This window comes from Cyanistes caeruleus, chromosome 14, assembly GCF_971803275.1.
Source record: "Cyanistes caeruleus chromosome 14, bCyaCae1.hap1.1, whole genome shotgun sequence".
Classification (NCBI taxonomy): Eukaryota; Metazoa; Chordata; class Aves; order Passeriformes; family Paridae; genus Cyanistes; species Cyanistes caeruleus.
This window is the reverse complement of record NC_141714.1, coordinates 1,913,218-1,927,035: the sequence shown is the minus strand read 5'-3', so window position 1 is coordinate 1,927,035 and position 13,818 is coordinate 1,913,218. Positions and strand designations below refer to the sequence as shown.

At 51.5% G+C, this 13,818-nt stretch overlaps 2 protein-coding genes and 1 long non-coding RNA gene across 4 annotated transcripts in view; 1 reads left to right on the top strand and 2 right to left on the bottom strand.

Annotated features, from left to right (window-relative positions):
• Positions 1-363: 363 nt before the first annotated feature.
• ASB12 (ankyrin repeat and SOCS box containing 12) lies at positions 364-9,220 on the bottom strand. Of its 2 annotated transcripts, none has more exons than XM_086850898.1 (4): positions 6,566-9,220; positions 5,715-5,803; positions 1,224-2,066; positions 364-600 (listed from the first exon to the last, which is right to left on the bottom strand). In XM_086850898.1, exons 3-4 carry the CDS (start codon positions 2,008-2,010, stop codon positions 467-469), a joined length of 921 nt encoding a protein of 306 aa, XP_086707024.1. In that variant the 5' UTR covers positions 2,011-2,066; positions 5,715-5,803; positions 6,566-9,220; the 3' UTR covers positions 364-466. The 2 variants fall into 2 exon arrangements, with proteins under 2 accessions (XP_086707024.1, XP_086707023.1); XM_086850897.1 differs by having other exon boundaries at positions 5,715-5,806; positions 6,566-6,926.
• LOC147650491 (uncharacterized) lies at positions 2,017-7,286 on the top strand. Its single transcript, XR_015276502.1, has 2 exons — positions 2,017-2,268; positions 4,997-7,286. It is a non-coding gene; the product is annotated as an uncharacterized LOC147650491 (long non-coding RNA).
• The window catches only part of LOC111929250 (phosphatidylinositol-3,5-bisphosphate 3-phosphatase MTMR8), a 21,933-nt gene continuing 15,393 nt past the window's right edge, over positions 7,279-13,818 (bottom strand). The window contains exons 13-14 of the mRNA XM_086850895.1: positions 13,077-13,203; positions 7,279-12,431 (exon numbers count right to left, since the gene is read on the bottom strand). Coding sequence (XP_086707021.1) covers positions 12,204-12,431; positions 13,077-13,203 — 355 coding nt within the window. The 3' untranslated portion in view covers positions 7,279-12,203. The remainder of the gene's footprint in view (positions 12,432-13,076; positions 13,204-13,818) is intronic.

The window sequence follows — 13,818 nt, the reverse complement described above, 5'->3', positions numbered from 1 at the left end:
GGGCAGGGACACCTTCCACCCTCCCAGGGTGTTCCAAGTCCTGTCCAGCCTGGCCTTGGGCACTTCCAGGGATCCAGGGGCAGCCACAGCTTCTCTGGGAACCTGTGCCAGGGTCTCCCCACCTTCACTGGGATGAACTCCCATCCTCACAGCCAACAATTCCTCCACACTTTTTTCCCCAGCCCTTTCTCCAACCAAAATCAGCTTAAGGTGTAAAATCCCTCAGTAAAGATGGCCTGAGGCAACCCCAGGGGAATCAGATCCTCGCTTTGCTGCAAACCAGGAGCTCCTGTTCTCTCTCTCCCCTCCCTTCCCACCCTTCCACGCGGGCACCGCTTTCTGGAGACACCTCGGCAGCAAAAGTGAACTTATGACCACAAACTCCCAGTGTTTTCACGGATTTCAGCGATTCAGTGCCAGGGGTGGAGCAGGTTTTAGCTGGAGTGTCCCTGGGGGCAGGCTGGGATCAGGGCTGGTGCTGGAGGTATTTGGCCAGGACTGCGGGGATCTGCAGCTCTGCGAGGGCGGCCGAGCGGCCGGGCTGCTTCAGGAGACGCCTCATGGCCAGCCGGGATTGGGACAGCAGGGATTTGGGATGAGCTGTGGAAGGAAAATCACACGGTCACCTCCAGGACACACAACCCAACCCGGCATTATCCCAAGGAAAGGGACGTGGATTGAGCAAAGCAGACAGGGTTGCAACAAAACGATCTTTAAGGTCCCTTCCAACCCAAAGCGTTCCAAGACCCTATGAAAATTCCATGATCCCATAAAAACTCAAGCTCTGTGCTAGGGCTGGGGCTGTGGACTTGGAGAAGAAATCTTCCATCCCCACATGGAAATAAGTGCAGGATTTTAGATTTGGGCATACAGGAGAGGCCAAGCTGAGCAGCAGAAAGGAGAGCAAGGGTGAAAAGCAGCCCATAACCCAACAAAGAGAGGGAAACCCAGGCTGTGGGAATCATGGAACCACAGAAGGCTTTTGGCTGGGAAGGGAATTTAAGCACATCTCATTCCACGGGCAGGGACCCCTTCCGCTATCCCAGATTGCTCCAAGCCCTGTCCAACTTCCAGGGATGGGGCAGGGGTGGGACAGCCACAAACCCACACACCCAAGCCATGCTGCGAGGGGAACCGAAGGAAAACCCGAGGCTGGCTATCGGGAAGAGGGAATCAGAGCAAAGCCGTGCCCATTCCCACCCCAGGCCACGCGGCCAGGTCACCTCTGGCCTGCAGCAGCAGCTCCAGCCCCTCGCTGCGCGGCGCCCCGTCCGCGGGCACCCTGGGCAGGTACACGTTGGCCCCGAAGTCGATGAGCAGCCGGACGAAGTCGGCGCGGCAGCCGTGCCTCAAGCACGTCTCCAGCAGGGTCTTGGGCTCGCGGATCTGGGCCAGGACCCCCTGCTCGGTGCAGTTGTAGTCGGGGTCGGCGCCGTGCAGCAGCAACAGGCGGAAACACTCCAGGTGCCCGTAGGCCGCCGCCAGGTAGAGCGGCCCTGAGCAGGCCACCGAGTTGGCCGCCCACTCTGGCAGCCGGGCCTGGACGTTGGGCTCGGCTCCGTGCTCCAGCAGCTGCCGCAGGATGTCCTCGTGGCCGTCCCTGGCGGCCAGCAGCAGCGGCGAGCAGTTGTTGTAGGCGCTGCCCACGGGGCTGGCGCCGGCCTGCAGCAGCAGCCGCACGCACTCGCGGTGCCCGTTGCTGACCGCCACGAAGAGCGGGGTCTGAGCCTTCACGTCCAGGCTGTCCACCTCGGCGCCGTGGGCCAGCAGCAGCCGCAGGCTCCGCACGCAGCCCCGGCTGGCCGCCAGGCGCAGGGGGGTGCTGGGGACCCCCCAGCCGCTCCTGCGGTTGATGAGCCTCTTGTACCTGTCCTGGGACAGGAGCCCGGCCAGCGCTTCGGGGTCGTCCTGGCACACGGCCCTGCTCAGCTCCTCGCTGTCCTCGCCGTCCTCCTGCTCATCCCCGGGCTGCAGCAGGGAGAACAGCTTGTTGATGTCCATGAGGCTCATGGTGTCGGCTCTGTGCTCCGTGTGCCGCTTTCATGGTAAAGGATGAGGCCGAAGATCTGCAGGACGGCAGAAGCAGCACCAGCCCCGGGTTAGAACCAGTGCCTGACACCCACAGCTGCCTTTAGTGGAAGTTTATACCCAGCATAAGGAAGATTCTCCAAAAACATTGGCTGAGGATGCTGCTGATGTGCTCATGGCCCTGGCAGCACATGGGTGAAAGGCTGAGGGAACGGTGGAGCTCGGTGTTGTAGCAGTTAGGTGGATCAGGATCCCATGAAATCATGGAATGGTTTGGGTTGGGAGGGACCTTAAAGCCCATCCAGTGCCACCCCTGCCACGGCAGGGACACCTCCCATTATCCCAGGCTGCTCCAAGCACTGTCCAGCCTGGTCTGGGACACTTCCAGGGATCCAGGGGCAGCCACGGCTTCTCTGGAAATTCTATTCCAGCCCTTCCCAGGGAATAATTCCTGCCCAATATCCCATTTATCCTTGCCCTCTGGCAGTGGGAGCCATTCCCTGTGCCCTGTCCCTCCATCCCTTGTCCCAATTCCTAAAGGATGAGGTGAATGAGAAATGCTCAGTTTGATTAGGGATCAAAGCTCTTCCAGCATCTCCCTTTCCAAACTATGCCAGCACTAGAATTCCACACTTTTCCTCCTTCCCGCCTGCTCCAGCCCCATGATCACGGCCTCACGAAGGCTCTGGGATGTTTTTTGTGGGGGATTTGGGGGGAGGAATGCTGATCCCACCGGGTGGTACCGGACCGTGCCAGCTTGGCTGGCCTCAGGGGACAGGGCTGGGATGTCCCTGCTGCCACCTGAGCAGCTGGAAACGCTCGGGACGGCCACGGGAATTTCTCGGCAGCCCCGGGGGCATCTCGTGTTCCCTCGGGAGCTGGGGAAGAGCTGATTGCACGGAGCAATTCATTAGCAAACAGTTAATTAGCAGCGGGGCTGCACCGAGCATTCGGGCTCTGGGGCCGGGGGACCTGTCCCCACATCAGCCTCGGGGACACGGCCACCAGCTCAGGGGGAGCCCGGCAAGGCCACCGGGACACTGGGGACACTGGGGACACTGGGACAGGTCTGCTGGCAGCCAGGCTCAACCGGGACAGAAATGTGGCAAATCTTCAAGATGCTGCTCCTCATGGCAATGAGCTGTGGAGCTTTGGGATCAGCCCAGGCACGGGGATAACGGGCTGAGGGTTCCTGCAGATCCCAGTCCAGCAGACAGCTTGTTCCCAGTTACAATCCCAAGGGAAACTGGGAGCACAAGTGAAAAAAGAGCAGCTGTGACATTTCCTGAATGCACAAACACCTCCAAAGGGTCCCTGGGCTGCCTGAGATCCTGTTCCCCAACCAGAACTCACCAAATCACAAAATGGTTTGTTTTGGAAAGGAACTCAAAAGTTCATCTCATCCCACATTCCACTATCCCAGGCTGCTCCAAACCCCAATGTCCAACCTGGCCTTGGACATTTCCAGGGATCCAGGGGCAGCCACAGCTGCTCAGGGCACCTCCCTCACTGTTCTGTCACCCCCTGAGCTGCCAGAAGCTGTCCAGACCCCAAAAAGAGGTGGTGACAGAGGACACGGGGCACTCATTTGTCCCTGGGGGTCCCAGTCCCCCCCTGCCCACCCAGGTGCCGCCTTACCTGGGTGTGGGGGATGCTCAGAGCACCAAGGGGGTCCCATGGGGAATCCCCCCGTGGTTTAACCCTGAAAGGAGCAGAGCAGGCGAGGATCGGGCAGAGCTGGGATGGACGGGGCTCTGAGGGGCCGGAGATGTGCAGCTCACAGCTGAAATGCCACGGCAGGACCAGCCCGGGGCTAATTTTAGCCCCTCTGGGGTTTTATCTTACCACTTCCATTCTTGGAAAGCTCCCCCTGGGTAAATATAGCGGGGTGGGGGGAGGCTGGGACAGGTGCTGGAGGCTGCTCGACCCCTCTGAGCACACACAAAGCTTTTTCTCCACTGTTTCCTCACAGAAATCACAGGGAATGGGGCGGTTTGGGGTCCCTACCTCACCTTGGCTGCTGCCAGGCACTCAAATTCCCTCTCAACCCCTCTCCTGCCCTCCCTCCCTCTTTTCAGAGTGATACAAATGGCCACTTGCAATCTGCAGAACGATTTATTAGATACCAGAAGGACAGGAGGTCCTGAGGATGGGCCAGATTTCCCACCTGAGCCGCTCTGGGCTGCACCTGCCAGAAGGAACCACAGGCAGAGCTTCCCAAAGTTAAACAGGACCCAGGAACGCTGGAAACCTCCCAGGGCAAACAAAAGGAGTGGGAAACAGCACAGGGGCTCTTATCAAAAGCTGTCAGCTGGGAAGTGCAATCCTGTTTTATCCAGCTCCCTTTAAACCCTCTCCAAACTCCTCAGTGGTGGAGCAGGAAGGGGTTGGAGGTTTGGGGCAGCCTTATCACGGTGTGAGATAATGAGAGAGACCCAAATTATCCAGCAGGAAAATCCCCACTGCTGCAAGAAGCGAAATCAGGGTGCTCTGTGAAATGTGTGATCTGTGCAAGCATCACTTCCCTGCTCTGGAGCCTCCCCATGGAAAGCTGGGAAATGGTCAACATTGATTTGGTTTAGACTTTTGGTTTTCCTCTCCAAATTCACTCAAAAATAGATTATTGCTTCACAAAGGTCAATTCCCCAAAGGCAGCAGCAGGAATGGAATTACAGAGTGTGATGTGGATGAACCCTGGAGTAGGAGAGGGGAGTTTGGGGTTGCTTTTCCTGAGTGTCAGGAAGATGCTGCAGCCACAAAAGCCAAGCCTGGCTGGAAGCCCCTTCCACAAACCACAGAAATCAAAGCAGCCATGAAAAAGACAGTGTGTCACAAAGGGAAAAAAGGGAATGCAGACAAGAGAAGTGCTAGAAAATGTGAAATGTGAGAAATTTGGAGATGAAAGGAAAATCCTTGAATGACAAATTAATGATAAACTGCTTATTCTTTTGTTGCTGCTGCTGTTTAGCTGTTAACCAAGGATCTCAGGAACAGGGAACAGATGAAAACCCAGCTTTGAGGCAAACCTGAGAACCCCCCAGCCCAGCTGGAATCCTGCACAGACACTCCTGGAGCAGGAACCTTTCCTTCCATCCTTCCTTCAGGGGATATTTCCAGCAGCAGAGCCAGAGCAACCCCAGCAGGAGCCCAGGCAGAGGTGGAAGAGCAGCCTGACCCATTTGGGATCAGCTTCCCACTGCTCCAAACCCCAGGGAAGGACGAGGAGCTGGGAAAAGCTTCCACACCTGAGCTCAGGGCCTGGCCTCTGCCCCAGACCAAGCAGCTCTTGGTCAGCCCCCCTGGTAACTGGGGAAGAATTAGAGGGCAGAAGGGTATTTAATGCCAGTCAAATGAGTTTTTTGGGAAGGTAAATCCTGTCCAGAGTTGCTTCCATTAAAGAGATTATCGTTATTAACGCAGCTGAAGAGAGCTAATGAGCTTGTGGATTTAGCAGGGCTAATCAGTTAAAAGTTTAGAGCTAAACAGTCCCAAATAAATGATTTTGCAGGGATTAGGGATTTACTAACAGTGCTCAAGGTCGGGAAAGCAGAGCTGGGGAGTGGGGCTGTTGTGTCTCCTGCTTTGGGCCGGGAGTCAGGGCCACAGCACAGCTCTGGAATGTCCCTCTGTGCCCTCACATCTGCTCCCAACATTCCAAAACTCATCCTTGGGGAGAGGCTGCTCACCTCGGGGCGTGGCAGTGGCTCCAGAGCACCGGGATCCAGCTGGGATCCAGGAGAGGGCACGGGCAGCAGCTCAGCATCCCTGCACGTCCCTGCTGATGGAAATTCCCCGTTTATTTGGTGCATCAACACACAAAATAAGGAGTTGGAAAGGAAGGAAGAATCCAGCAATGCTGCTTCTCCTCCATGAGTCATTTCTTGTGGAATTTTGGTGGCATTGGAGCCCCAGCTCAGCTCTCTGCTTTCAGGGAGCCCCTTCCCCTTTGGAAAATGGGATAGAAGGGTTTGGGGTGGGAGGAACCTTAAAATCCATCCCATCCCACCCAATCTCACCATCCCAGGCTGCTCCAAGCCCCAGTGTCCAACCTGGCCTTGGGCACTTCCAGGGATCCAGGGCAGCCCCAGCTGCCCAGCCCAGAGCCCCCTGCTCCATCCATGGGGCTTTTTGGGTATATTTAGATTTTTATTGATTCCCACTCCCACTGGATTCCTTCCAACACCTCCAAAACCTGTTGTTGAGAGAGGTTTTGTATCCCACTCCTCCAAAGAGAAGATAAAATTCCAGGAGAACACAGGAGTCCATGATCTGTTTGCAGGCAGGAGAAACTCCAGTTAATGCACCTTTTGTCCCAGTTTCTCCCAAATTAAATTGCAGCTTTATCAATTCTAGCCAGCATTAATGCTAATAATCCAATTAAATGCAAGGCAAGCCTAATTAAGGTAAATGAAGGATTTCACTGGCAGCATTAAGAACATTTAAAATTAGCAAGAAGAGAAAAAGCCTGAGAAACACCAAGGGACTCAGTGTACCCCAGTGCCAGGCCCATTTCATTGCCTTAAAACATAGAAATTACCCATTTTGAAGGTGGAAAATATTCCTCAGGGGTTGCCTAACGGCTCTGGAGCCTCTTCCCCTGGTTCACAGGGAAGTTTTGTCCTGGAATCTCCCTCCTGAGCATCTTCCCCAGGTTCACAAGGAAGTTTTGTCCTGGAATCTCCCTCCTGAGCATCTTCCCCTCTCAGCTGAGTTTGTCTGCACTCAAATCTTTTAACACTTCACTATCCATGACTAAAAAGAACGGGATAAAAGAGGATTTTTCCAGGATAGCACCAGCAGCTGGACTGTGAGTTCTTCACTCCATGAAACTGGGGCTCAGCTCCTTCCAGAAGCTCTGGTTGCTCCTCAGAAAGCTGAGGAATTCAGCCTGGAGACACCTGTGGCAGCAGGAGCAAGGAAACACCGAGGAGATACTTGGGTTTAACATAGAAAGGAAAATCTAAATACAATTTAAAAAGACCCAGAGTTGCACAGTTTGCAGAAGACACCAAGATTTGTTAGAGTTCCATTGGTTCAATTCCCTTTTTCCCATGAGTTATGTTCCTTTTTGGGCTGGTTTAAACACCCTGCACTCCCCATTTCCCCCCAAAGCAGGGGGATCACCCCCTTTCTCTTCTGTAGGGGAGAAGTGGCTCCACACTCACTTTATTAATTAAGATCCTTTAAGTGACTTCACCTTTCCAAGGTGGAGTTCTGATTTATCACCCAATAAACAGAGCAGCCACTTCCTTTAAAAAGGCAAAATGTTTATTTTTGTAGGGAATAAAAATACCTGCAATCCAAGAGAGACTCTATGGGACAAACAGAGAGAAAAGACACAATTCTCCTCTAGACAAGATCAGCTTCAAGCAGTGCAGGAACTGAAGTTCTGCCCCACAGAGCCCTCAGGGCACAAACTGGGGCTCATCCCCCACAAATGTCCCTCCCCAGTGACACAGACAGCAACAGGGACATTCCCAGCCAGCACCACTCGGGGTTTTAGGGACATTCCTACAAGGATCAGGTCAGGGATGCCAAGGAAAATCCAGCTGGAGGATGGGATCCAGTGCTGAGTCACTCCAGTAGTTTCTGCTATATTAAATACAGAAATGATACAAAAACAGCCCCTCTGCCCTGCTCCTGCAGCTCCCAGGGTGACACATGAATTAATGTCATTAGCACACCTGCCCTAACGAATTGCCCACCTGGCTGCCTGGTCCCAAGCTCAGGTTTACCATCCCCTGCTTCCTCAGCTAATTAATCACGTGCTGGGGGATAATTAAAACATGAAGAGGACATTCAGAGCAGGTTTCTCCCCCAGGGAATGCCTGGATGTGCGTGAGGGAGGGATGGAAACCAGGGATAGCTGGGAGAGGTCCCTATAAAACCAACCAGAGCAGAGGAAAACACACCTGGAATTCTCCTGGGCACTCCTGGATATCCAGCACTGCCTCGTGCCAGGAAACTCCTCTGGGCTCTGAGGCTGCCCAGGTCTGCCAGGAGCTGAAGGAGACTGCAGCAGGAGCTCTTCCCTTTCCAAGGCTTTTCCTCAGCTTTGGGAGCACCTCTGAGGGCTCTCTGCTTCCAGAGGCGATGGAAGCAACAGCCCCAGGGCTCTCCACACCAACATTCCCAGCTGGAGATCCTGTGGAGCTCTGGGAACCTTCAGCTCCTGGCAAATCCCACTCTGCAGGACTGGGGCAGCTCCCTGGAGCTTCCCAAAGCTTCCCAGCTCCCTCCAAGCCCAGTCAGGATGGCTCTGGATCAGAGCAGGTGGATTTTTATTCCAAGGAATTAACTTGGAAAGGCAATCACTAAACACAGGAACAGACCAAGAGCAAATCAGACCTAAAAGCTTTCACAAACTGCTTTTCCTCACCCCTATGGAGACCATGGAGAACTAAAACTATGGACAAACCAATTATTCCCACTTTTTCCCTGCAGAGCAAACAGCACCAACTGGATTTTCTCTCCCACAGGTGACAAGTACAAAAGAAAACCCCAATTTAGGAACCCACAGAACAAAGTCCACATTAAAGACTTTTCAAATGAGGCTCCACGAGTCCCTCTTGGGCTTCAGAGCAGAACAGGCACCAGCCCACTACAAGGTTACACCTGGTTGTAGCATGGGAGACACTGGGAAAAGGCAGGAAGCCATGGAATGTCCTGGAGAAGCCAAGGAATGTTCTGGAGAAGCCATGGAATGTCCTGGAGAAGCCATGGAATGTCCTGGAGAAGCAGGAGCAGCTCCAGAAAAGGGGGTGTTTTACACAGGCAGAGCTCATCTGCAGCAAATCAGATCCCTGCTCCCTCCCAGCTCTCCAAGTCGCAGGAATCCAAAGGGAGAGGATTGCACTGCTCCAAATAAAAGCAGAATTCTGACCTCACAAAGCAGGGCTGCTCCCCTAGGAATAAATCAGTTGCAGGAAGTTTCCCCAGCAGCAGCAGCAGATTCCCAACAGCAGCAGCAGCAGCTTCTCCATTCCTTGAACAGAGAATCCAGGCAGGAATCTCCAGGAGCTGGGAACACCTTCCTGGGCAGCAGCTCCCACTGAGCTCAGGACAGGGCTCTGAACAGCTCCTCACCTCTGCTCTTCCAGCCCCACACAGCTTCTCATTCATTGCCTTTCACACCATGAGCTTGTGGAAAAAGAGGAAACCCTGGAATCTTTTCCAGCTCCTAAATTCCAGCATCAGCATGAAAAGCTTTTAATACACCACAGCCTCTTCCTGAGCCTGTACACACAAAATCCAAGAGCTTTAAAAGACATTAATTTTTGGGTTTGGTTCTGCTTTGCCACTGGAGTTAAAAGCAGCAAAATTACTCCAAGCTTATAACACTGAGTAACCTGGTGGTGGTTGTGCACACTTGGAGTAACACTGGAGTTTTGTGGAGGTATCGTTTTTTAGGAATAAGGAAAGATTATTAAACTCCTCCAATGGCAATTCCAAAGGCAAAGCAACATACAAACATTTCCAGGAGCCTTCTGCAAGCTGGATTTGTACAATAATTAACCAGTGGTATCTTTAAGTCCTTCAGCAGTCAATCAAAATCCTCTGCAGTTTGGGATCTCTAATGATAATTATGAAAGATACTCAATGAACTGATGATCCATAAAATAACTGGTCCTAGAATGTGCCTGCCTTGGCTTCCTGTCCCATTTTCTCTCAGATTTGGGGGTGGATGTTGCCCATCACAGAAAGACAAGGCTGATCCATCACTCACACCTGGCTCAGTATTTCCAGGGTTTAATTTTTAATCAAGCACTCTTGTAGCTCCCACTCCTTCCTTGGCAACTTTGTTTAAGTCTGACAAACCCTCAATATTAAAAAACTTCCCCTTTGCCATTCCAGGCAGTGCTCTGTGCTCTCTTCTTCCCTGGATCTTTCATGTGCTTTATAAAATAGGTATTTTCTTACCCAGAACGAGCCACTCAGGGAGGTTCTGGCTGGTTTTTGGACACTGGATCTACCCAGTGATTTCACTGTGGGTTAAAAGCACATGAGCACAGTTATTGCACTTTCTGGTGTTACAATGCAATGTTTCTGCTTTCACTGGAGATTGGGAAGGCTTAAACATTTTCATTTGGCTTCCGAACTTTTTCTAAAACATAAAAACTGATTTGAAAACTTGATGGCAACACCTAATTGAAAGAACAGCTTGAAAAGAGAGCAGAGCAGCATCCTGGATAAAGCTGCACAGGGGGATTCTGTGCAATTCAGCACAGAACAAGGACAGTGGCACAGCTTTCCTGAGGGGGGTGAATCCTCCAAGCCCCCAAGGCCACACCACCATCTCAGAAATGTCCTCAGGCTTTGATAAGCAGCACCCTGAGCTTATCAGGAACACTGGCTGCTCCCAGGGCTGGAGCACAAGCTCCTGGGTTTAACCCACAGCCCTGGAATCGGATTTTTCTTGCCTGAGTAACACCCCAAGTGGAACATTTTTGTTCTTTCAAATGAAGATATTGACCCAAATTGCAGCCAGGCTGGAAAGGGACTCTGATAAAAACTCTCTATAGCAGGGAAATCAAAGGGGATTTTTCCCAGGGATACACCTGGACCTGGTCCTTGGGGCTGTGCCAGAGCCGAAGCACTGGGAATGCTGCTCTCCTGGATTATGGAGTACTCTGGATTTGTGAGCCCAGCCTCTGAGGGAGCTCCTGTTGTGCTTGTAGGAAATTCTCCATAAACCCCTTGTTCAATTCCTTACCTGCTGATTCTCTGCTGCTGCTGAGTTCTGCTCCTGATCCTCTGATGCCAGGAAACCTTTAGGCCTGAACTGCTGATAATTGCAGGGCTCAGCCTGGCAGGATGCTCCACTCTGAACCTCGTGACTCAACAGGAGAACCTCCCTCACTCCCTTTCATCCTGACCCTTTTCCATCCCCAGCCTCCATGGTGGATGATTTTAGTTTGTTGCTTGATTTCCTATTTCAGTTTTTCTCCATGTGCTTTAACCATTTAATAAGTAACAGAGTGAACCTTGCCAATTAATTCAGTCACACTTTTTTATATCAAACCTGTTTTTTTGCTGATGCCTCTCCCAGGGATTCTTTGGGTGACCTTCAAGCACTCATTTGTGACACCCAAACCCTGGGGAGAGAAGTCCTCATTTCTTCTGATTCTTCCTAAATTCACTGCCATGAAAGATACTGCTCATGAGACACACAAAACATCCCTAAAGTTCCTGGAACTTGAACATTCCCAAGAACCAGCAAGTGATTTCATCATTTTAGGCCCCATTTCAATAGCAGAACATAGCCCATCTGTTATCCATCTGTAATTGCTGCCTCATCAATGATTCCACCTTGGAACTCTCGTCACAGTTAACTCGCTTCAATTTAACCAAGATCATAATATAAGAGAGAAAAATTCCACATAAATGTTCTCCTGTGTTTCCTCATTTCCAATCCTCCATCCTGTCACAAATCCATGTGCTCCAGGCTGGCTCTGGGGCTTGCTGCACTGCCATCAACAAAGGAGGTGCAGAAAAGCTGATTCCTCAAGAGCTCAGCTTGGAAAGAGGCTGCTGAACTCAGGGGATCAGCAAAAAACCCCGGAGAAGCTGCAGCAGAAGAAAACCTCCTGACAAACACTGGGCACAGACAGGACTCAACACCACACTGCAAACTCCAACACAAAACCAGCAATGGCCTGGCTGGACACGGACACAGTCTCAGAGAAGGCACGGGGGGTTTGGTTCTGTGTAACAAATATGCATAGGAAACAAAACATGAATCACTTCTGCTACAAGGCAAGGGTCCATGCAGAGATTCATTCACAGCTAAGAAAGGTTGGGGGGGTTTTTATCATTTGAAGACGGACTGAAATTCTTTCTTGGTCTAAGATGACCTTGGACCACCACTGAGAACAGAGGGATTTGCATCCTTCCTCCTGCAGTTACTGCCCAGCTCCTCATGGAATTGGCATGATTTCTTCCAGCCTCAAACAGCAGTGCTGGCAGGCAGCCCTGACCCTCAGAAATGCACGTGTTCCCACTGAAAGCCAAGCTCCCAGGAATGCCAGGCAGGCTCCTGGCAGCTCTGCATCACCTGAGCTGCAGGAGGTGTCCCCCAGCAGCTGCTCCCCCAGCCCTGCACACCCCTACTCACACTCAGCTGCAAATGGGGGCTGCAGCAGCTCCCCAGAGCTTCTCCCAGCAGCTCCCACAGCTCATCCCTGGTGCTGAGCCTGCCCATCCTCCCGGGAGGCTCCGAGATCCTGGGGCTGGGCTGGGCTCTCCTCGTGTTTCTGCTGCCCCAGGGAGGGGCCATTGCTCAGCACAGGGGCTGCTCCCCCTGCACAGTCCTGGGGAGGAGTTGGGGCTTTGGCAGCAGCAGCTCCTGCCTCGGGTGAGGTGCAGCCTTTGCTGGGCAAGGGGCCGTCGAGGATAGGGAGTCTCTGCACAAAGAAAAAGGCATAAAAATGAATAATTAATACCTAGATGCCAGAGAGGGCAAAAAATCAGGTGTCAACACAACAGCCCTGTGGCAGTGCCTCTTTTCCAGCTCTGAAATCCAGCACTGAAGTAGCTGGACACAGATCCTCAAATGTCTGACCCAAACACCAGAAATACCTGGACACAGATCCTCAAATGTCTGACACAAACATCAGAAATACCTGGACACAGATCCACAAATGTCAGACACAAACATCAGAAATACCTGCACACAGATCCACAAATGTCAGACACAAACATCAGAAATACCTGGACACAGATCCTGCCATTCCTGACACAAACATCAGAAACACCTGGACACAGATCCTGTCATTCCTGACACAAACACCAGTGTTTCATTACGAAACCTGAACTTTTCAGCACTCTCATTACCCCAGCAAAGGACACTGATATTCTTCTCACTGGTGTATTTTAAAAACTCTATTTCAATTTGTTTGGAGGTGTTTTGGGGGTTTCTAAGACACAGAGCTTTGTCACTGAACCCCTCATTTTGACCCAGCTGTTTAGAACAACCCTTCAATGCTGATATTTAATCCCATTTAACCATTCCAACCCCCCCAGGGCATGTGAAGCCCATTGTGGCTCACGTTTTCCAGCTGGGATGCGCTGTCCTCCAGTGTCACCTTCTGGCTGATGCAGCTCAGCAGCTGATCCAGCACACACTGCTTGGGGTGCATGCCCTTGTCAAAGCGGTTGTACATCCCACACCAGAACCTCAAAACCAGGCAAAAAAATGGCAATTAGTACCAACAAATACATGTTGCTTAATGTTTTTAATAAATTGAGATCAGGAATTCATTTTAAAGCCTGACACAGCTTTGGATGATTAAATTCGGTAGCAATGGGCAACTTTTCTTCTGGCAGCAAATATTAAAATAGGATGAAAATACTTTTTTTTTTTTTTTTTTTTAATAGCAGATTTATTGGAAGCTTGGGCAGTTTATCTTCTACTCCTTGGTTTGCCCAACCTCCCAACTTTCATTTGCACACACAGCATTTAAAATGCCATTTTCATCCCCTTCTCTCTCAGCAAGGCCCAGGAGTGAGGCAGAAGCAAAGCCTGAGAAAAAACTCTGAACTGGGCACCAAAATTCCTGCTTGAAAGACTTCCTTAATATACATTAAAAAGGAGGAAAAGAGGAACTTTTTGAAACACTTCAGTGTGACAGAGCCAACAGTCAGGGGGTGTGTGTGTGGTTCTGTCTGAAGTTCTGCTTTTCCTTGCCCTTCCCCACCCTCTTTTCTCAACACCAAATTAAAAATGTTATTTTTAATCACAACATCTGAATTTATTTCACCTTTGCACTGCTCCTTTTAGTTTATGCCTGA